Source organism: Brachyhypopomus gauderio, chromosome 6 (genome assembly GCF_052324685.1).
Source record: "Brachyhypopomus gauderio isolate BG-103 chromosome 6, BGAUD_0.2, whole genome shotgun sequence".
Lineage (NCBI taxonomy): Eukaryota > Metazoa > Chordata > Actinopteri > Gymnotiformes > Hypopomidae > Brachyhypopomus > Brachyhypopomus gauderio.
In genome coordinates, this window is record NC_135216.1 from 25,600,995 (window position 1) to 25,623,322 (window position 22,328).

The window sequence follows — 22,328 nt, forward strand, 5'->3', positions numbered from 1 at the left end:
ACCACAACGTCTGTCTGTACAAAAATATTCACATCTTCACTTCAGATCTGCGAATGACCTCTTTATTGGTGGGCGGCAGTTCATTCTCTGATCCAAGAGACAGCAGTCTGAATCAGTTGTTCTAGTGCTTACATAAGTTTCATATTCACAAACAGACCAAATGCCCTCTGGGTAAAGAAAGACGGGACGCTGACACCTGGGCACCCAAATGAATAAGGCCATCACACCTTGGAGTGGAGTATCACTGTCAAGGCTTGGGACACCACCATATCCCAAATGTTCATTCATCACTACTAGTCTTTGTTAGCTTGCCAGCTAGCACGTTAGCATTTGAGAACTGAGTAGATTTAGCCCACAGGGCATTTCTATTTTTAATAAGGGAAAAAGTTAAACAGGTCAAGGTAGACTTTCAAACAATCATTTCATTACTATTTTTTCTATCTTTATTTTTCATACACTCACTCACTCACTCTTCTGTCTCAGACTTTCCAAGACTGAAGCCACAGAAACCAAGCTTATTGACACCTTTCAGACGTTCTCTTTGCACTATACACAAATCATTGTCAAAAAGAAGAGAATCTAGGACAGCATTGATGACATACATTACATGGTCACCGTTTTCCCCACATTCTTTTTTTCCCTCCGAAGTTACGGCTGAAGAGTAGAAATGCCTCAATCACAAAAGCAAAATCAAGAGTGTGTGGAGTTCTTTCATTCCATTCATTCTTCAGGAACACGAACAAGATGAACACGGGAGAACCCAGTTCCCCTGAGGCCCGCAGGCTTGTTTTGGATCTACTCGGATAAATACGTCAAAAGTACCTTTCTTTAAAAAAAACCAAACACATCCAGATGTCTATAGTGGATAATAAGTGGGGCCCTAAAGGGCTCGGAGGAGGACGGGGAAGCAGCACACGGGTCCGGGGCGATGCTCGCTGGCACGGGCCTTCACGCTTCTCGGACAGATAGGCACAGCAGCATGACCAAGCAGCCATGCTCCACCCCCAACCCACCCACCCCCTACTCCTCCACCAATCCTCACCAGGTGGAATGGTTACAAATCCCAGTCCTTGGGACATACTGGCCAATGACAAAAGACGACGGGAAGCCCTTGGCTGGCTTATGCCCTACATTCATTTTACAACGATGATAGTCAGGTTCCAGCTGAGATGCTCCATCACGCTTCAGTTTAAGACTTGAGGACGCCAGCGTGATGTCTTGCACCCAGATGGGACAACACAGGATGACAAAAAGGGAGATAGGGTTAAGGATACATGTGTGTATATATATATATATATATATATATAAAAAGGCAGGAATAGGAAGCAGGGAAGAGGAAGAGAGAAAACTGAGCCTAATTCCTGTTTGATTGGCATGTCCTTAAAGCAGCATCAGTTCATTGGTGCCTCATCCCAGAGCAGACAGCCAGAGGTCACGATCGAGATGACCGAACAGGGTCGGGCTGAAATGGGCGAGCCCACTTGAATGACAGGTTGGCCACCAAGCCGTCAGACACAGGGGCTGTTTGGGTACAATCAAGAGAAATTCCAGTTGGCTGACCACCGGTTCAAGGTGCCATTTTGTGGCGTGAAGGAAATGGCTGTTGCGTTCTTTCTGACTTCATGCGATTTGCAGCAAAAAAGCACATGGAAGTGTTCTGAAGGGGCATTAGTGAGTTTCTGAGGGGGACCAACAATTTTGTGGTGTCCCATCACTACCACACCATTTCGGAATGGATCGCCCCCGCTCCTGGTGCACAAAGCCAGCTCTGAGGAGGAAAGATTTGGGTCGGTCCAGATCTGGCTTCACTGGCAGGAGGCGTCGCCTCTATTTGGGTGTCCCAGGCTTCTTGGGTGTCCCGGGACGCTTGCTCTGCCACAGATGGCCAGGGATGGTGAAGGCGTCCACACTCATGGACATGGTTTTGGATGGAATGACGCTGAACTGCTTGCGGTCGGAGCTGTACTTGTAGATGGACTCCACCATAGCGGGGACAATGACCCGTGGGCCGATGCCGGTCAGCCGCTGCAGCTCCTCCGTCTCTGGGTTCATGATGTAGACCGCCCGGAACTGGCAGCTCGAGTCTCGGAACAGGATCAAGAAGTGGTTGGCGCTACTTTTCTCCATTTCCTGAGAAAACGACATGAAAACAGGTAAAAAAAAAAAAGTAGGCAACATGGGTATGAAAAACACAGTTGCTGATTAACTGAATGAATCAGGTTAGTGACTGGAAGGTCTCTCACCTCAATGATCTTGTTTTTCTGTGGTTCATTGACCTTGCCTGCCAAGCAGCAGCGTGAGATGGCATTGTGGATGATGAACTTGTTGGATTTGAAGCTCGGCTCCTTGTACAGTTTGGGTCCTGATACAAACAACAGTAAAGGACACTGTTTCCTCCAACATAAGAACACACTGGGACACTGAACAGTCAAATTGTACATGCTGTGGTGATAAATACTATATTATGATTATTATATTACAATTGCAATATGCTATGAGATGGGTTATAAACCCAGTGGTATGTGATACGTGATCCATATAACTTTTACCAAAATTACGGTTATTGGATTATTGGTTTATGTGAATGTGGTGATTCATAAAACAGCCATGATTGCTGATCCGTGATGTCCAACACTGGACAAGCTGATTGTAGGCCACAAGAAAAAAATATGCGTTTGACCGCTAATTGGCATACTGCCTTTTACTATATTAGCACTGCTGTGCCCAATTTAGCAATATAGATTAAAACATAGAGCTGTACCTGTGTATTCTGGGATGGAGGCGGGGGAGGAAATGGTGGAGGCGTTCTCCCAGTCCTTTTCACCATTCTGTGTGGCTGTACGGCCTGGGGACATCAGCCTCGAAGGAGAGTGTGAGCGGCTGCAAAGCAGGATGTGAGGGATACAAGACAAGGCAGCTTCTGAATCAGGTCTGCTGATAGTGGTCATAGTGACACTGGTGAACTCGAATGAGAGGGACCTAATCCGAGGTCAGTTCTCATGCTCTGACTGTGTGCAGGGTGAGGAACGGACAACCACTGCAAATAACAGAATCCAAGAGATGGCAGATATTTACCTAGGAGACTTGCGAACAGTAAGGGTCCCACTGTCATTGGCCATAGAGGACAGGTTGTTGGTGGAGTGAGAATACACCCTGTTCAGTCTAGAACCTGAAGGAAAGCACACTTAGCAAAACAAGTAATATTTGCTAAAGGGAGACGAGACGAAAATAAAACAAGCACAGATGCATACCCATAAACCCCTTGGCTGGGCTGCGAGAGAGGGCAGAGTCGTCGTGGAACACCGTCTTGGGTCGCTGTTTCTTGACTCCTCGGACGGTGGTGGGCTTCTGACGCAGCACCTTGTCCAGGTCCTCCATGATCTTCAGCTGATGGCGCCGCTCGTACTCCTGGCGGGTGAAGTCACCGCGGCGCTGGGGCGTGCCTTCGCTCGGGGGAGGGGTACAGGCCGGGGGAGGGGTGCAGGGCGTCCGCGGTCGCTCAACCCTCTCGCCTGTTCGAAGCTCGTCCACGGACCCACGCCTGCTTTGGGGCAAGACACAAGGAGAATGAGTCCTGGTCATCTGTGCATTACTGGTTAGTCACGTTAGCCTCAAAGCTAAAGAAGGAAGAAACCAAACAGTTGTTTATCATTTCTTGAGGCCTGCTCCAGAAAGTGTGGCTTGACAACTAAATCACCATATCATGAAGTTGTGGGTCTGCAGCACCAAAAGGGTATGAGGACAAAGTACAACAGACAGAAAAGCCCTAACGCATGTATGTACAGGAACTGGATGGTGAGGTCTCACCTTGCCTCCCTCTCTCGTTCCTGCTCCTGTCTCTTCTTCTTCATCTCCTCTGCTCGCTTCTGCTGCTTCTCCAGCAGGGCTGCCCTCCTCTGAGCCATCTCGTCTTCGGGCCGATCTTCGTCCTGCTGCATTTGAAAACGTTACTCCAGGTTACCCTTCTCAACAACGGCAGTGCACCAAAGCCTACAGCCAAAGGCCTCCTGCACCCACCTTAAAGAAGAACCCGACCCCACCCTTCGTCTCAGGCTCCGTCACGTCGCTCATGGAGTCGGAGATGGCGTCGACGGCTTGGTCAGCATCCTCTCCCTCCGGCCCTCTCAAAGAGGACAGTGAGATCTCGATCAGGCTGCCGCGTTTGCCGCCGAAGGCGCTCAAGGGCACATCGCTTTCGAAGGAGCACTCGGACGGTGCTCCCGAGCTCCCACCCCCGCCATGGTGCTCCTTCCTGGCCGTAGAATGGGTGGTGCCTCCCTCCAGGTCCAGGCTGAAGACCGTCTGGTCCTCGCTGGAGCCCGTCTCAGAGTTGCTGTCATCTGGGCGGAGCAGCTGGCCGACGGTCGAGCCCAAGCTGAAGGACGACGAGGTCTGGTCGCGATACTGCCACGGCGACACCTTGCGGCGGTGCGGGATGTTGTCCACGCTGTGAGGGGCCGTGATGACGCGGGTGAGCGCCGGCACCTTGAGGTCCGCTGGTCGAGACTGGTGCTTGGGACTTTTGGGCGGGGCTGACTGAGCTCGGCGGTGGGCACCGGGTGACTTGGGGGGTGTGGCATGAGCGTTGACCCGGCGGGAAGGGGACGGGGAGGAAGAGGCTGGAGTGATGGGTGTGTCGCGCGCGGACTCCCTGGAAAGGCGTGAAGCTGGCGCTGGGGTAGACGTCTTGAGGCTGGGTGGGATGACCCACGTCTGGTTGTTGGCGGGGAGCTGCTTCATCATCAGCTGACTCTGCTGCTGAGACAGACGCTGCATGTCGCTTTGCAGCGAGCTGAGTGCTGCGTTCAGCTTCGACACTGCATTGTTGTAGTCGCCCAACGGGACCGAGGTCTTCTCTCCCGTCGTACCTGCAAGCGGTTTGTCTTTATGGTCTCGTGGTGAAGGGGCTTTGACGGTCCCCTCTGTGTCCATGGGGGGGCGCTGTTTCCGCCCTTCCTCTTTCTCAGCTTGCGCCAACCTCGCATCTGGCTCCGTGCGGCTGAGCTCCTCCGCAGCGGCGACGCCAGCCTCCACTGGACCTCCCTCCTCGCCATCGCCTTCCTGTTGCTCCTTCTGCAGCTGCATAAAGGCATTCTTGCCTAGCCTCTGCCGGTGCTTAGCAAATATGGCCTCGATGCGCTTCTTCTGTGCCTCGATGGCCTTACGCTTCTCCTCCAGCCTTGCCCCCAGCTCCGACATCTCGTTGCTGAGGGCGGGGCTCTTGCTGGGGCTCTCCTCTGCCTTCTTTGCCGCCCACGTGGTCATCTGCGGGGCCTGCGCTTCGCCCGGCGTGGGCGGCTCTGCCGGCTGCTTCTTCCTACGCTCGGCGAAGCTGGTCATCTTCACGCCGCTGTCCGGAGTCTCTGCGCCGTGGGGGCGGGCCACTCTGGCTCCGCCCGCGGGCGTGGCTGGCATGGAGTGGGTTTTAGGAAGGTCCTCCGACGCATCCGAGTCCACGCTCCCATCTCTTAGGACGGAGTCGTCGTCGCGCGAACCCTCCGATGCGTGACGGGTGCGTCCCGCCTCCGTCGGCTGCCCGTGCGGCCGGTACTGCATTCCTGAGCGGGAAGGGGCGGAGCTGCCGGGTGGGACGGGGCTTCCATTGATCCCGTCATTGGCCACGTCATCTGGCGAGTGCAGGTAGAAGCCGTCGGGTGCCCCGTCGGGCCGCAACCGTGGCTCCATTTTGCCCTCGTTGTGGATGATTTGCAAGGCCTCCTCGATGGTGGGCAGCTCACCCGTCTTGCCCTCATCCAGACCGTTCTCCTCAGCCAGTAAGGGCACCACTGGATTCTGGGCAGCCCAGGAGGGACGGTGGGGGCCGTTGAGACCAGCAGGCCTGTTCAGCACACGCCGCAGGTCTTCAGGAGGGGTGTGTGGGTCACGGCCTGCTGGGTTTAGGTTGTCGGAGCTGACCGAGCGGGTTATGACAGGGTTGCCCATCACTATGTCAACATCACTATCCAGACCAAAAGGGATACTGAAGGACACCGCAGAAGACAGAGGGCGACTGGACACAAATGAAGAGAGAACAAATATTATTAAGACAGAATGTGGTGAGAGGCACCATTATGAGTGAAAAAAGAGAGAGAGAGAACTAAATATAATAAGGAATCATTCTGAACCTACCTGAGTGGTTTCCTTGTCCAAGTTCGTCCAACTGCCTCTACGTGAGACATTGAGGTAGACTGAGTCAGACAGCCTGATCACACATGAGCACAGACACACATACTAACGTCAATGAACAACCACAGACGAGACAGACGTCTATACACACCACCCAAAGACACTCCATACATGCAACAAAACACCCACTGAGCACTGATGCCACGAAACCAAGACAACGTGCACAGACACGCACATTGCAACTGAGCGCGCTCAAGGGACGTTATGCTGGACTCACCCGGAACCGGCGTCACTGGAGAGGAGATGGGCAGGAAGGGCTTTTTGAAGATGGAAGGAGACCTGTAGCCACAGAGCAGAAGCAGATATTAATACCTTAGAACCGACTCAGCCTCGTCCAGCTGTAGATACAGACCCGTACGCAGTGTGTCTTCACCTACCTGTTCCCTGCACCACTATTGCTTCCGTCATTCTTTCCTGAGGTTTCTGAGAAGAGACGTTTGGATCAGACCCAAATACTCCACCACACGAAAAAAAAAAAAAAACCTTTGTGCACATTTCAACAGTGAAATACGGCAAACGACAAGGTGAGAGTGAAACTCACCGGCTGGATCTGGAGTCTTCAGGGGCTGTACAAACTCCGGCTTGGACACCTCAAACCAGTACAAGAGCTCGGCCAAAAAACTTAGTATATTAACCTGCACAGAGGATGTGAGAGAACGGCCGACAGTAAGAATACAGCATCAGCACACGTGTGACGCCAGGCATTGCCGGCACGTCTGAGGAGGTTGGGTGTGTGACCTGTAACTCTGGTGGGCTGTAGAGCAGGTCTTCCAACGCTAGGTGGCAGCAGCTCTTCAGACAGCTGTCAGAGAACTCACGCAGCAGCTGCAGATTGTAAAGACTGTCAGCCAAAGACATAGTATCCTTCATAGAAATGTCTGAGAGAGAGAGAGAGAGAGGATATAATAAAAAATAGGAAGAGTTAGTGGAAAAAATGGAAAGAAAAATATAAATTTGACAACATAAGGCAACAATACAAAGCTAATTTCAACTGGGCTTAAAGAGCGTGCTTGATCTTTGAAATCCAGCCTGAATGGTTGGCTCAGAAGGTTACTCAATAACAATAATGATAAACCCAGATATGATGCTGGCACTCAAGTGGGAAGTGGAATTAGGGCGGAGGGACTGTCCTCCACACAGACGAGGCAGTTCTGCTGGGGCAGTTCTGCAGTTCTGGGTAGTGGTTGTACCTTCCAAGCGCAGCAGGCCGGGGCAGTAAAAGTGCAGGAGGGCAGCTACAGCACAGCCACTGGAGAGATCCTTCACGTCGCTCACCACTGGGAAACATGGGCCGAGTTTGGACGCCATCTTGTCCTTCCTGTAGCGGAGCTGCACAGAACGGGGAGGGGCCATGAGTGGGCAGGGCCTGCTCGAACCATCGAAACGTGTGTGCGTGTGTGTTCTGGTTTAGTGTGAAAATGGTTCACATTCACTGTTTTATGAGTCCTGGAGGAAGTGTGAAGAAACATGGGTAAATCATTTTTTAAAAAAGGGATGCAGAAGGTAGACACACACACACACACACACACACACACACAAGCAATAAAACACTCAGGGAAGAAAAACAAGGATAAGACAAAGGATCCATGCGAGGTACTGCAGGCCAGTGCCAGGTCGAATTGGGGGAACAGTGGGGACGTTGTTAGGTGAAAGTGGGACAACAGGCACCCGGGAGACATGTCCTCCACTCCGGCAGGGCCGGGCGCTAAACAGAGTCGTCTGTATGAGAGCCCGACACCTGAGCCGGCCGTGGGGCCTAGCTTACTCAACACTGCTCTAATCTCCCTCTCACATCCTCACTAGGCAAATATACAACCCGCTTCGTTCAGGAGGTTTTCGCGCACCATCTAAACATCTGATCCCTAATGGAAGCCGTGCCACGCCTCCGAGAAATCCACTGCTGTCAGAGAAAGTGCGGCCTCGGATCTCAACCTCTGTCCGAGCTCACGGATCCAGTGCTGAGCGACACAGCACTGTGAACCGGAGCGTATGGCTAAAGAGGGAGAGAGCGGCTCGGAGAGGGCCGCCATGCACCGAGCCAGCAGGGGGCGGTAGAGGGCAGCAACGCTCAGCGGCAGAACAGGAATATGGAGGATAAAAAGGGATGGAATGGAAGATGAGAAGCGAGAGAAGAAGAGAAAGAGGAAGAGAGGGAGAGAGAGAGAGAGAGAGAGAGAGAGAGAGAGAAAGAGACTTACAGGAACAAGTTTCCAGTACCAGCGGGTTGGGCACTAGAGACAAGTGTGTAGGGTTGCAAAGAGAAAACAGGGGAAAGAGAGCAGAAAGATGGAAAGATAAAAGTAGAGGAGAGAAGAGGGAAGGGCAGAGGGGAGGAGAGTGAAGAGGAGAGGGGAGGAGGGAGGAGATGAGAGGGAAGAGGGGAGAGGGGAGGAGATGAAAGGACAGAATAGAAAAGCAGAGGAGAGAAGACGAATTAAGTCCATTGCAGTGAAAGAGGACAAGACTGCACAGCAGAGACAGACAATAAAATTGTCCAGAAAAAAAAGTATGTGTGTGCGTGTGTGTGTGTGTGTGTGTGTGTGTGTATGTGTGTGTGCAGATTTACCGAAGCTTGAACCGGCTGAGGCTCTGTGTTGGGTTGTGTGTGGTCATTCTCTGTCCTTTGCTTCAGCTTCTGATTTAACTAGGGGCAAGAAAACCTCATTAGAGAACAGAGCTGGCCCTACTGAGCACACGCAGGCAGAGGAGCCGCTGAACCACCCCCACCACCACCACCACAGAACACACCGGCACACCAGCAGAGCCGGGGGCCGTCTAGTGCCATGACATCATCTCGCTGTATACATACAAATCCAAGGTTGTACCACAGATTGTACCACAGATTGACTGACACTGTATATGAATTAACTACATCTCCATAGGTGTAATGCTGGATCAAACACGCACATTTCAGTGGCTTGACATTGTTGACGTTAAAAAGCAATGATATTAGGCCAAAGGTAGATCTCAAGTCTTCATTCTGTAGATGCCTGTGTGTACGAGTGCAAGACACACTCCGGTCCAGCCGCAATGCTGTGGTGTGGGTGGGTGAGGTTTTGATCTTTACTAAAGATGTGTGAGCGCAGTGCTACGTGAGGTTGTGGAGCACATGTTGGGTGCAGCGCGTTGGGTGCAGCGCGAGGCTGTGCGTCGGGTACAGCGCGAGGTTGTGCGTCGGGTACAGCGCGAGGCTGTGCGTCGGGTAGAGCGCGAGGCTGTGCGTCGGGTACAGCGCGAGGCTGTGCGTCGGGTACAGCGCGAGGCTGTGCGTCGGGTACAGCGCGAGGTTGTGCACTCACCGTGTTGACCCAGCGCAGCAGCGTGTTCTCCCAGTCGCCCTCTCCTCCGAGCCGCTCCGCCGCCCCACACGCCCGCGCTGCCCTCACCGTCTCCATGGCACCCACCGCCATCAACGCGTCCATCAGTGCCAAGTGGGAGCTCTGCGTCGGCAACAGGGAGAAGGACGGAGCGTTAGAGTGCATGTGCGCATGGTTAGGGCCACCAAACATGCAGTGATGTGGACCAGTGACATTTAGAGCAGTCTGACCACACCTCCTTCACTAATGGAGGGAGTCTGGACAGAGTCCACATCACAGGTGTACGAGAAATGAGCCCAGGACACACACTGATCTGGGAACAGTTGAGGTTTGCGCCTTTGGGGTCTGAGGGAGTTGCGGTAATTCTTAGCAGATTAGAAGTTTCCCTTCCGTCTACCTGCGTTACCACGGGAACCCGCTCTTCTCCCCCCTCACTTCAGGTTCCTCTTCCTCTCAGATAGGTCGTCGACTCATTTGACAGACGGCTGGATCCAGAGCGGCCCGGCCTACTAACGGACCCACAGGGGAAACACAACTTGCTCTACATCCACATCTGCACTGTGTGCATCCCTCCCTCTCTCCCTCTCCCCCTCTCTCACTCTCCCTCCCTCTTCCTCTCCCTCCCTCTCTCTCTCCCTCCCTCTCTCTCTCCCTCCCTCTTCCTCCCTCTTCCTCTCCCTCCCTCTCCCTCTTCCTCTCCCTCCCTCTCCCTCTCTACTACTGTTACTGTAACGGAGACAGAGCTACACTGCAGAGGGCCAGTAGAATGGGGCATAGCACACACCTCACCTCCAGCCCAGCAGGAACGAGACTGGCCACGACCGATTCCTCGGTTATACTGAGAAGTTGTATGACTATGTTGATTAAACAGAGAGTGCGGGGCTGATTTCAGATCAGTCCACTTGCTCTATGGCACCACAGTTATCTGTGAAGACCCCGCTTCTCTGAGAGGTTCTCCAAGGGGTCTCCATGCCTGACGGGCAGGAAGAACAGCCAATCACTGCCAGGGCTCTGGAGGACCGCCTGCTCTTTTAACACTCGAGCCACTACGATTGACAGGGCGGCGTTTTCAAACGAGGGGGACGGGGAGCCTGAGAAAAGCCCCGCCCACTGCAGGTTGTGCTCCGTTATCTTCATGGCCGGGACGGCGTGTCCCAGTTTCTCCGGGTCGCCGACCCCTCCCCCTGCTGTGCTGGCTGTGTGTGTGTGTGTGTGTGTGTGCACTCTGTTATAATCATTAACCCTCTCGAGAGGAGGAGGTCAGAGGGCCACATTCCCCTGCACACGCGGCCACGCAGCCTGCAATAAACCACACACACGTGTATACAGCGGAAACATATGCATGCGCACACACACACACACACACGAACTACACTATGTGGTCTTGTCTGAGTGAGTGTCAAGCCAGTGTGGCCCCATGCTGGGGTTGTGCTGATCTTCCTACAGAAGGAGGGAGTTAGGACCGTGTAGCTCAAGGTTTGAGTCGTCTGGAGTGAAGGATTGGGGGCGGAGCTGGAGGGATAACGGTGTAGCTGCTGTCTGCCCAGGGAGCTGAGAGCCATCACTGTGTGTGTGTGTGTGTGTGTGTGTGTGTGTGTGTGTGTGTGTGTGTGTGTGTGTGTGAGACGGGGGAGGCTGGATCTGGCACGTCTGGCACAGGACGACCAGTCAACGCATGGGTAGTATGTATCCCAGGGACAGATCAACTCTGACAGAGAGATAAAAAGAGGACTGACAGTGTGTGTGTGTGTGTGTGTGTGTGTGTGTGTGTGTGTGTGTGTGTGTGTGTGTGTGTGTGTGTGTGTGTGTGTGTGTAAAAGAGGGAGGGGGAGGGAGAGAGAGAGATAGATATGGGTCACTCTGCCATTCCGGGCCAGAACCTGCTAAACCCACTCACCCAATCACACGCTCGCCCCGAGAGAGAGGCCACAGAACACAACCAGCTGGCCAGATCGCCATAGCAACCAATTCCGACCTACAATGAGTCTCCTCGGCACGTCCGCGGACACCCGGACACCAACGGCACCACCACAAAGTGGCGTCACTGTGGAACGAAGCACAAACTGAAGGGGGCGCTAGAGCGGCGGCTCTCGCTGAGGCAGGAATGGAGCCGCCAAACTCTTAAGCTCTCGGACACTGGGGTTTGGGGCTCACTGTGGGTGGGTGGGGGGGCATCCGGGAAACGTCACGTGACAACGTCGGCCACAGGCCCCCCACCGAGCAGAGGCACGTGTGAACACACAGGCAGCAAAAAAGGGATCAACGTTAGCTTAAGCCAAAACCATTCTGGATGGCCCATAAACCCAGTGAGGGGACAGCCCGGTCATGGTGGGAAAGAGTCAAAAATAATCAGCCTTTCAAAATAAAAGCTCATTGTGCTTGGCTTAGTGGAACCACATGCTGCCAGGCCTTTGAAGTCCTGCCTATTTAAAAAAATTAAGTCATGTATAAATGACTTCAGTCGAAGCGCTCGCTCTGTTCAAAGCCAGAGATGCAACTTGGCTCCCTCTCCACAGAACAGACAGACCTTCAGGTTTGTTCGACATTGTGGCACTTTTTTGGCTGTGCCAGTGATTGTGAACTATAAAGTCAGCGCTGGGCACTGTTGGCGTGGAGCCAAGGCCGGGCGTTTTATACCCAGGCAACACTCCCTTATCACGGATACTTCCTCATACACACGCTGCCTAAGTAACGAGAGGGAGACGCAGGTTGTGCACCTTGAACTGACGGACCGGTGAACATGGCTGGTTCTGGTTTTTTTTTTTTTTTTTTGGGGGGGGGTGGGCGCACAGATTAGCACTAACTTCAGAGAGAGAGCAGAGATAAAGAGAGTGAAGGAGAGGGCGAGAGAAAAAGAGAAAGGGAGAGTGAAGGAGAGAGAGAGAGAAGGAGAGAGAAAGAGGGAGAGAAGGAGGGAGAGAGAGGGAGCGAGAGAGAGTGAAGGAGAGGGAGCGAGAGAGAGAGGGAGAGAGTGAAGGAGAGCGAGAAAGTGAATGAGAGAGAGGGAGAGAGAGTGAAGGAGAGAGAGAGAGAGAGAAAGGGAAAGAGTGAAGGAGAGAAGAGAGAGAGAGAGTGAAGGAGAGAGAGAGAGAGAAGGAGAGAGAGAGAGAAAGGGAAAGAGAGTGAAGGAGAGAAGAGAGAGAGAGAGCGAGAGAAGGAGAGAAGAGAGAGAGAGAGAGAGAGAGAGAGAGAGTGAAGGAGAGAGAGAGAGAGAGAAAGGGAAAGAGAGTGAAGGAGAGAAGAGAGAGAGAGAGAGAGAGAGAGAGAGAGAGTGAAGGAGAGAGAGAGAGAGAGAGGAGAGAGAGAGAGAGCTGGCACCGTGACGGTCCTGCCACTACTGAATCTCTCAAAGTCATGTCCTTCGTGGGGGAGGCAGACTGGCTGCTTCTCTTATAATCTCAGCACTAAAATCAGTGAGTACACGGCGAGGTTCCTCCTTGAGGAGGGTGAACGCTGCGTAGGAGGGTGAACGTTTCCTGCTCCAGTGCCAAACACTCCGCTTCTCTCCGCATCACTGCCGTTTGAGAGTCGTGTGAGCCCCCCCACCCGTGGTGCTCCGTCTCCTAATGCTGCAGCAGTGTGACCCAGTTCCCCCCCCCCATCGCTCCTGCAGCCAGACATGGCTAGCCGCAGCCAGAGCCCATCCCAACGCTTACTCCCGCAGCCAGACAGCGCCGGCTGAGCCCAGAGTTCATCACTGTACAACGCCAAGCCTGTCGCCATGACGCCGGTGCAGTGCCCGCTGCCATGGCCACCAGACAGAATCGGAGAGATCACTGAGCACAGACACATGTGCATCACACCCACACACACACACACACACACACACATCTTCTCAAGATGTTATTCTGAATCCTCTGTGTATCTGTGTAATAAAGCATAACAGACAAGGGAAAAAAATGTGGGCCAATTATAGAGTACATTAAAGGAGCAGGACACCAGACACATGTGGCACAGATACAGATGAAGCTCGTCGCCTCACAAGGCGGGATCTCTCCACCAGCGGGATCTTGCTCCTGACTAATTCAATAAATAAACGAGAGAAGAAGGAGGACGTCCACGTCCCACGTGATGAGGTCCTCTGTCCCAGCGCTTCAGAGAGGATGGCGATGTAACCGTCTCTGTCACCTACAGCTGCATCCACTCACACTATCGGCTGTGTGTGTGGGGGATGGGGCCTCTAATCCTTGGAATCGCAGCGAAAAGCAGGACTGTCCCACCGGGCCCCTCCCTGTCCTGCTCAGACCCGCCCTGTCCCACCCAGAACCGGCCCCTCCCCCTCCTCCTCCTCCTCCTCCCTCTCTCCTGTGCAAAATCCATGCTTAATCTGCTGAAACAATCCCTTCCATATCGTGGTAAGGTGAAAGGTCGAGTGCTGGATTGATTCTTGTGCTTGTATGGACACTAGAGGAGCCGACTCAGCTCAGCACGGTTTGTAGCCACCAGATGTGACCCATGTTTAATAACTCACAGAACCAACCACACACACACACACACACACACACACACCACACACACACACACACACACAGGGAACAGGACTTCTTACCATCTTGATGGGTTTGTGGCGCAGGTCGGCCTCGGTCACGGGAGTGTTCTGGTCCTGGGGGGCCACGCCCTTCTTGGCGAGGGCCTGCAGGAGGGCGGTGGCGTCCCTGGGGGGCTCCTGCTCCAGCAGCAGGCCGTAGGTGCGGCAGTAGAGCTCAGGTGAGAGGAGGAGCCGTGTGACGGGAGGCTTCAGGTGCTCCTGCTCGTACTGGTCGCAGTAGAAGGGGTCTCGCAGCTCCACCGGAACATTCTCTACACGGCACACACACGCGCACGCACACACACACACACACCACACACACGCACACACACGCACACCACATCAGATACACAGCATCCACAGTCCCTGCACGTAGAGGTTAGCAACATATAATGACACTGTAGGACATTAAACCTCTGCAAAAGGGTAGAAATGCATCTAGCACATCTGGCTACCGAGCACAAAAAAAGATGCGAATGAGAAGTGTGGGCACGAGGCAAGAGGGGCAAGAGGCAGCGCAGCCGAGCGACTGAGGGGTTAACAACCAGGGTGAGGGGCTCTGGTTGGGTGGAGCCACTCCCTGCTGGGCTTTCTGCCCCCTCAGTGGGTGCCGAAACCGGCCTGGAGAGAAGGTGGGGGAGGGGCTTGGAAAAGGGGCGGGGTCCTGGGGCAGGAGATGGGCTGTGCAGAGGGACACACGCGCACTTTTTCGATCCTGTGGGGTGAAGGAAATGCAGCTAAAAATGTAACTCGAACCACCAAAAGGGATGAAGTGACCCACATATGGGCGCAAAGCTCCCACTACAATGGGCCAATCCAGAGTCTCTCAAACACACACACACACACACACACACACACGAGAAGCTGCTGCATTTTACAGAGAGAGAAAGACCAAGAGAGAGAGAGAGAGAGAGAGAGAGAGAGAGAGAGAGAGAGAGAGAGAGAGAGAGAGAGAGAGAGAGAGAGAGAGAGAGAGTGTGAGAGAGAGAGAGAGAGAGAGAGAGAGAGAGACCAAGAGAGAGAGAGAGAGAGACAGAGAGAGTGAGTGACTTTCAGGCTGCGCGGACACAGCTTCTGCAAACACGCGCCAAAACAAATACAAAGCCCTGAGAAAGTCAAACCTGTAAAGGTATACTGTACACACCCACCGTAAACTGGTTCTACCACATTTATGACCAATTAGAACCGCAAGGTGATGGCAGGGTGTCCGTGGAGCGCGTGCGCACGCACACAAACACACACACACACACGCACACACACGCACACACACACGCACACACACACGCACACACACACGCACACACACACGCACACACACACTAAGTGGGCAGGGAGAAGCAGCAGGACAGGTTCTGAAGTTCTAAGACGTGTTAGAGGACACAGTGAAGGACAAGGTTTCACTGTAGGGGAAGTGCAGGACGCCCCTCCTGTTCTAAACCTTCTGACAAGTTCACTTCCCAATGGAAGGTGGTGTAGATGACCCCCCTGAAGGAGACCCGATTGACACTGAAACCCTACAGGGCTCAAACTCTGAGCTCCAAGCACAACATTTCAGCCAAAGTTCGACACCACACATTAGTGTGCAAGTGGACACGCGAGGGCGACATCACAATAAAACTGTGTTCAATTATGATGTCACAGCCGCCAGCCTTGTCCTATGAATAGTTCCAACCCAGAATGCAAAGCAGGATGCAAAGGGCCGTGCTGGCTCCGATCGTCCCGCGCGATATAGACGGCGCTCGCTGTGAACCCGATGGGACCTCGCCACCCCAGCCCGCACGTTCGCGAAGAGGAATACCTGGACACAAAGCAGCGTGCGCGAGTCGAAGACAAACCCTGAGCCCCTCGCCCCCACGCGGAGACCCAGGAACGCACGCGCACACCTGTGGGTACACTTGGGCACAGCCTGTGAACGCTCAACACTTTAAGGAGGAAATGACAGGACAGAGAAGCTGAGGAAAATATGTTAGCCCACCCGATCAGCCTAAACCAAGTATCAGCTGACTGCTGTCTCTGGTGTCTGCTAAACACACTATTATGAGAGCAAACACCAACTCCTTATGTAAACAGTCATGAAACACCAAGTATGATAAACATCATCTCTATCTCTCTCCATCTCTTTCTCATCACCAGACACCATCACCCCCCTCAAGCACCGTTGGGTGATAGAGTTACATACAGACTACATATAGGCAAGAATATTCAATTACATATAGGCTAGAGGATAAAAACTTTATACTGAATATCAAATAGAACACTTAAAGTTAAAAGTATGACTTTATCAACTGTTTTAAAGCAAACAGACGGGCTTTCGTAATGACTCTGGAAGAAAGCAGCCAACAGGTTCTGCGTCCCTGCTGACACCAGTCACGTGCTGTATCGATCGAGTCGTTCGGCATAGCCGTCACCGCGCGTCACCACGCCTCACCAAACCCCAAACGCACACGGCCTGCTCTCTGCGTCCAACCCCGACTCAACCCCCACCACAGACGCCAGAGCCTTGCCTTTGATTTCAAGTGGGTTGTCATGGGAACGCAGAGCATTAAAGCACACTTCCTTTTGATTGGAGGGTATCGCGGTTGGCACAATAAGGTGATTGCGACTGTTGGGTGGTACACGGCCTCCGGTTCAAAACTCTCTACATACTTGACAAACCCATCGCTCATAAGTACCAACTTGAAAACTACATGCCAGTGTGTATCTGAACCACAGTGGGGACTGAAATGTATACCACACTAGTGCAATTTTACTTCTCATAAATCTCCAACACAATTACCTCACTCGTACACACACGCACACATACAAATGGTAATCCACTTTTGATCACACACAGCTTTCTTTCAGAAATCTGCAGTAATCTCTGAGGCTGGCCAAATAGAGCTCAAAGAGCCACATTCTTTACATTTACTCATGAAGGCAAACAGGCTGACATGTTGACACCGTGTGCAAAACAAGACAGATGTTTTTTTTTTCCCCTCCGCAAACAAGACAACTTTTTCCTCCAATAATGTGAAGCCGGTTTCTTGTGCCTGACGGTAAGGCAGAAACGCAGTGAAACCTGGTCACTGGTGTTTCAGTCCCAAACAACCTGCAGGTGTTAGCAGGAGCCACTGGTTTTTCTTGTGTGTACCCTTCTGGTGTGACAGCAGCGTAACCTTTGTGATGTTTCATAAGGGTGTGTGTGTCATCCAGCAATGCACATTCTGAGATTTCCAGTTTCTTTTTATTGTAGTACATGGGGGGGGGGGGGGGGGGGGGGGGGTTGGTTCACATGTGCTATTGACAGTGCAGTTCTTTTGACGTCTGTGTGCTAGCAAAGCCCTGACGTCAGATCAGGAAGCGGAGAGCAGATTCAACCTGGGCCCTAGTTCACAGGCCGGCTCTGTGGTCCAGATGCTGGAAAGAAGACAGCGCTCCACAGCCCGTCCTCGTCCTCGTCCTTGTCCTCCTGCATTATGAACTGCTGCCACGCCCTACGTGACTCCGTCCTTTGTTTCCAAACTTTAAATGACAATGACATTTGTACTGACCACATTTTAGAGCATCAATTATCTTTGCCACACACACACAATACTTAAAATAGCTCTTAGAATGGTAGTTTATACAATTAAAGCATATTTCAGGGTTTTTTTAAGTAACAGTTGGTCAGGGTGTATGATTGACACACTCCAAATGAACATGGCAAGATGGTGGAAGCCATGGAGAGATTGTGGTTGATAAACAATACGTGTGGCTGCTTTGAACGACAGCCACTCCAAACGTTAAGGATTTTTGGGAGGATTGTCGGGCAACGCCCCTCCTACCATGCGGTCATCGATACACTCTCCTCAGCTGCTGAATCATCACGGTGACGCAGAGACAGAACACAGGTGACTCACCACAGCAGCAGGTCGACTGAATGGCAGGGCGGGACCAGAGCTGCTGGGTTCCTAATGGACTTCCCCAACCAACAGGTGGTCTTCCACACCTCACTCTTAATGGTCACTTGATACACTTGACCAGTGGAGGTGTGGGGGAGGATGAGACCCACTCCTTGTATCTACAACTAATGTTTGTTCCATTTCTCAGGGCCACCCCATTTTTTTGTTTACAAGGAAACGGATGATCCATTATCTGTCTCTCCGAAGCAGGCTGAGCCAAGTAACCAATACAGTTAGGTTAACACTCCAGCTTTATTCAAAGTAAAACCAGGCCCCGCAGACAGTAAAAAGCACACCCACGAGCAAGGAGAGCGTGGATAATGCAGGTAGCAATTAGCAGCACGCCGTGTTGGCTGTGCGGCAGCACTGGCAGAGGTCTGAGGGACCGGCGGGTTTGTTCTTCAGCCCTGTAGCACAGCACAGACGGCGCAGAGCGGCACCGTGACCCCCAACGCCCTCGGGACCGCCACGGGCCCAGTGCCGTGAGCGTCCGGAGAGAGAGAGAGCTCCCAGCATGCACTCAGGCCCTGACCATGCTCCGCACCACCAGGGCCTGGCAAACACGGAAGGCCTGCTCGGCCGGGCTGCGTTGGAGACGAGTCGCCGCACGCCTCACCCAAGAGAGCAGGTGATGCAATTAGTCGCCTAATTATGTTGCTGGAACAGCAGCACAGGTGGCGAGGTGCTACAGGCCCAAAATAGCCACTCACTTCCTGACAGGCACACAACCGCCTGAAAGGCATCAGGTAATAAAGAGGTGGTACCGGCTGTGTTGAGCATCGTCGTGTCTCTGGAGGACGTGGCCATGAGGGTGTTCTGGAGTTCCCGGTTCGGGAAGTGAGCGTGCTGTAAACAGCGAGGCGGCGTGTGTTTCTCGCCCACGGGGCACGAGAACCAGAGCTCAACCTACTCCTGCTGCAGGCAGCTTCTGAGGAGAACCGATGACATCATCAAACCGAGCCAGGAAGACTAGCGCAGTTGTGGTTCAGCAGGATCATGTTGCACTGCACAGACACAGACACACACACACACACACACACACACACACACACACAAACATGCACGCTTGCATGCTCAGGCCTAACTTGCTCGATCTGCTCCTGTTTTTCAGCCTGCCCTGCCGTGCGTGTCGGGCTGTGTGACCTGGCCTAGAGGGCGTGGTCAGCGCAGGCCTGCCGCTGAGTCAAAAAGCATCAGAGATCAGAAAGGCACACGTTTATGCATCCTGCCCCGACCTCGCGCAACACATATTTCACTGGAGTGCACGTTTGTTTACATCTGAAGCATAAGACTACCAACCTAACCCAATGAATCAGACATCTTAATTACCCTAGAAGTTATAATCTATCAGTAGCTGGGTGTATATAATGTATATTAATGTGTTTACTGTAACTTTTCAGCTGCTGTTCCGCTGGGCTTAGCTCTCTGTCAGCAGTGTACGTGTTCCTCTTTATTACAGGCTGTTGTATACAGTGGCCAAAACTCCTCTAAAACAGTACAGGAATGTAGAGAAATGATGAATTAAAACTGCCTCATTAGAAGAGGACAATGGGGCCTCCAACATACACACACACACAACACACACACACACACAAAGCAACTTCATAACACGAATGCACTATTCCACATATTGCCTGGGTATTTTTGACAATGTTTACCTTCAAAGTAATCTTCAAAGGATCACTGAAGTCAAGATTCTGGTTGAGCAGAAGCATCAACCACACTGAATGCCCTAAAGGCAGGCTTTCCCTGGACAGCCCACAGGCTATAACCCACCTTCTGACAAAACTAAAACAGGTAAGACACAATTACAGACTGGCAAGGAAAGTGTGGACTGGGGAAGAAAACTGGTCTCTGAGTTTTGGGTGCAAAACCCGCTTACCACACTCTCTTCCAGTAAACGGAAATAAAACTCAGGTTCAGCAAATTCTTACTGGGACTTAGACAAGAGCAGGATAAGACTGCCCACCAGACGTGTTCTGAGCAGACAACAGCAGATAATGTGGCCAAACATGCTTGCGTTTCTGAAACCTTGAAGCTAAGCCTTTAATAAATACAGATAAGATCTGATGCATAAACTCCGTTGCTAGGGCAGGCATATTTTTTTGGTTTCCAGAAAAGCAAACCTCCCATTTCCAAAGAGGACCAGGCTGAGAGGAAGTAGAACAAATGATGGTCACTGTGCCCTGATGAAATGATGCGTAGCCTGTGGCGGAACATTGTTTAAGGTGGACCGTGTGTAGGTGATCGGGTTTACCCCACGTTACACAAGTACAACCCGCGGGATCTGTGTCTAAAGTGACCACGAAAGGGCATCAAGAGAGTTAAAAGCTCCCAGAATATACCAGAAGCGGCGAAGCTCCCAGTCAGTACCTTTTAAAACCCTGTTTGGGGGGCGGGGCGATTAACAAAAGGATGCGCGTGAGTGGGTGTGCGCTCGTGACAGGGACAGGCCAGTGGTTTCGGAGCACGCGCCCTGCAAAACTCTTATTTACATTTAAGAGAAAGGAAACATATCCGCAACATGGCGATAATTCCTAGAGAATACCATCCCTCCTGCCTGGGACCCTGACCTGGGGAAAATAACCGGGAAGGGTGAACAGGGGTTGGATTAGTATTCAACTTGATTCCCTGACATGGACCATTCACCAGAATAACGATATTACCAACACTTGTTTCAGCCTTGGCCATCTTTATTATGCCAGTGGTAAAAGCAGTGATCACTATCGCATGTTTCGTGAGATCCATTTAACTAGAAATGGGTTTATTTTGTAGGGTGATTTGTCTATTCGCATGACAGCCGGTCTTGCCACGGTAATAAACTGCCGGCTGAGAATGTAAAGCCATGCTGACACCTTTCAGCCTTTGTGTGTCTCCAAAAACGCTGAGTTTACACACGCGATCTGCTCACCTTCACGCATTTGTTTCATGGTGGAAGGGAAATATTTTTATACATGTTGAACAGAGAGGAAAACCGACGTTTGATCCGTGTAGGAAATAAGATCTGTTCGTACCTGCATTGCCGTAAGATTTCGCCAGCAGCCAGCCTACACTGCCGCATATCTTGGCTCTGCTAGAATCGTACTGATCCAATGGTTTTACGTCCGGGACCACAAAAGTCTTCCTCGCAGCACTCGAGTCCACCATAGCGAGTCCAAAGACGGGCCGTGTGGATGAAGGGAGGAGAACAGCAGGAGGTGAGGTAGAAGGAGAAGTGGAATTAAACCCTCATCCTCTCATATCCCACCACATTGAGTGAAACACGGATATCGGGTGGCGTCCTCGCGGAAAATTATTATCCAGAAAAAGTGGTTTCGTGCTCATAAAATACTCCCTCTCGGTCTTCTTTACACGCATCCAAACGACAAACACACATACAAAAACGATCCCCAAAGCCTCGCGGAGCGCGGTTTCAGCTCCTTTCTAGATAATAGTTTATTTTTTGACCCCGTTTCAGAGTCCGCATCGTTCTGCGCTTGGCTGAAATGCTCGGTTGACGACTGATTTCCAGGTGCTCTACACGCATGTCACTCAAGCGCCCACCATCCAATGAGATGGCAGTATACGTGTCAACGCGTGTGTAGGGGCGGGACTAGCCCGCCCAGAGTGACTAGCAGGTAGAGAAGTGTTTCCCCTGTCGAAACAGGTGCAGTATCGGGGCAATTGGGTTGAAAAAGTAACATCTTATCTTGAAATGAACGGAATTAAAATAGTTAGAGAGTGAGCGGTCACACCGCCAGAGTTTTTATGATGACTTTGTGTCAGACATACAAGGCACATATGTTCATAATGTATAATTACGCCATATGAATATATAATCCAGGACTTTGTTTTCGGAGTCAGATAAATTTCTTCTGCTCTTGTCATATTTTGGGAAGAACGTAGGCTGGCTTACAAAACGTATATTGATTTCAGACGATTAAATGTGTTGAATCGGTCCCACGTACTTTGTGGTAACCCTACAAGCACACGACCTAACTAACCTTTTGAATTGTAATAACACTTGAACTCGGTGTAATTGTGACCGTAGTACAACTTTGCATGTAATGTTTGAGAAGTATTTCGAAAAACTGTTCCGAGTTTAACGTTAAATGTGATTAACTGCATATGAAAAATAATGTCTTGCCGTAAAACAACTTCACAATTGCGGAAAAAAGTAAGCGGCTACTTACCCATTACCGTAATTTATACTCAGCGAGTGATGAACATTAACCAACGAAAACTAACGAGCCCACAACTCCGTCCTGATTGCCCTAGAAGGTCGGAGACTAATTCCCAAATGTACCAGCACTTTAACTACGACTGGGTCACTAACTACAGTTATGGGAGAACATGACATTTGTGTTCATTGTTTAGATTTGAGTATTTAGAGTGTAA

At 51.8% G+C, this 22,328-nt stretch overlaps 1 protein-coding gene across 6 annotated transcripts; it reads right to left on the reverse strand.

The window, feature by feature from the left end:
* Nucleotides 1-1,032: 1,032 nt before the first annotated feature.
* On the reverse strand, nucleotides 1,033-21,451 carry camsap3 (calmodulin regulated spectrin-associated protein family, member 3). Of its 6 annotated transcripts, none has more exons than XM_077009989.1 (18): nucleotides 20,966-21,451; nucleotides 14,053-14,303; nucleotides 9,486-9,626; nucleotides 8,753-8,830; nucleotides 8,385-8,417; nucleotides 7,377-7,515; nucleotides 6,925-7,064; nucleotides 6,728-6,821; nucleotides 6,564-6,609; nucleotides 6,404-6,465; nucleotides 6,130-6,166; nucleotides 4,018-6,010; nucleotides 3,808-3,932; nucleotides 3,252-3,544; nucleotides 3,076-3,169; nucleotides 2,762-2,880; nucleotides 2,244-2,362; nucleotides 1,033-2,130 (listed from the first exon to the last, which is right to left on the reverse strand). In XM_077009989.1, exons 1-18 carry the CDS (start codon nucleotides 21,096-21,098, stop codon nucleotides 1,828-1,830), a joined length of 4,200 nt encoding a protein of 1,399 aa, XP_076866104.1. In that variant the 5' UTR covers nucleotides 21,099-21,451; the 3' UTR covers nucleotides 1,033-1,827. The 6 variants fall into 6 exon arrangements, with proteins under 6 accessions (XP_076866104.1, XP_076866102.1, XP_076866100.1 ...); XM_077009987.1 differs by having other exon boundaries at nucleotides 3,252-3,541; nucleotides 3,808-3,929; nucleotides 6,130-6,202; XM_077009985.1 differs by having other exon boundaries at nucleotides 3,808-3,929; nucleotides 6,130-6,202.
* Nucleotides 21,452-22,328: the final 877 nt, after the last annotated feature.

What these genes read in the sequence shown, in the direction of transcription:
- camsap3 (XM_077009983.1), bottom strand. Translation starts at nt 21,098, where the DNA reads ATGGTGGACTCGAGTGCTGCGAGGAAGACTTTTGTGGTCCCGGACGTA. An exon ending in GGTACTGGAAACTTGTTCCT is followed by an intron (nt 7,516 to 8,384) that starts GTAAGTCTCTTT and finishes CGTTCTGTGCAG; the next exon opens with CTCCGCTACAGGAAGGACAA. An exon ending in CTCCATCCCAGAATACACAG is followed by an intron (nt 2,363 to 2,761) that starts GTACAGCTCTAT and finishes TGTTTGTATCAG; the next exon opens with GACCCAAACTGTACAAGGAG.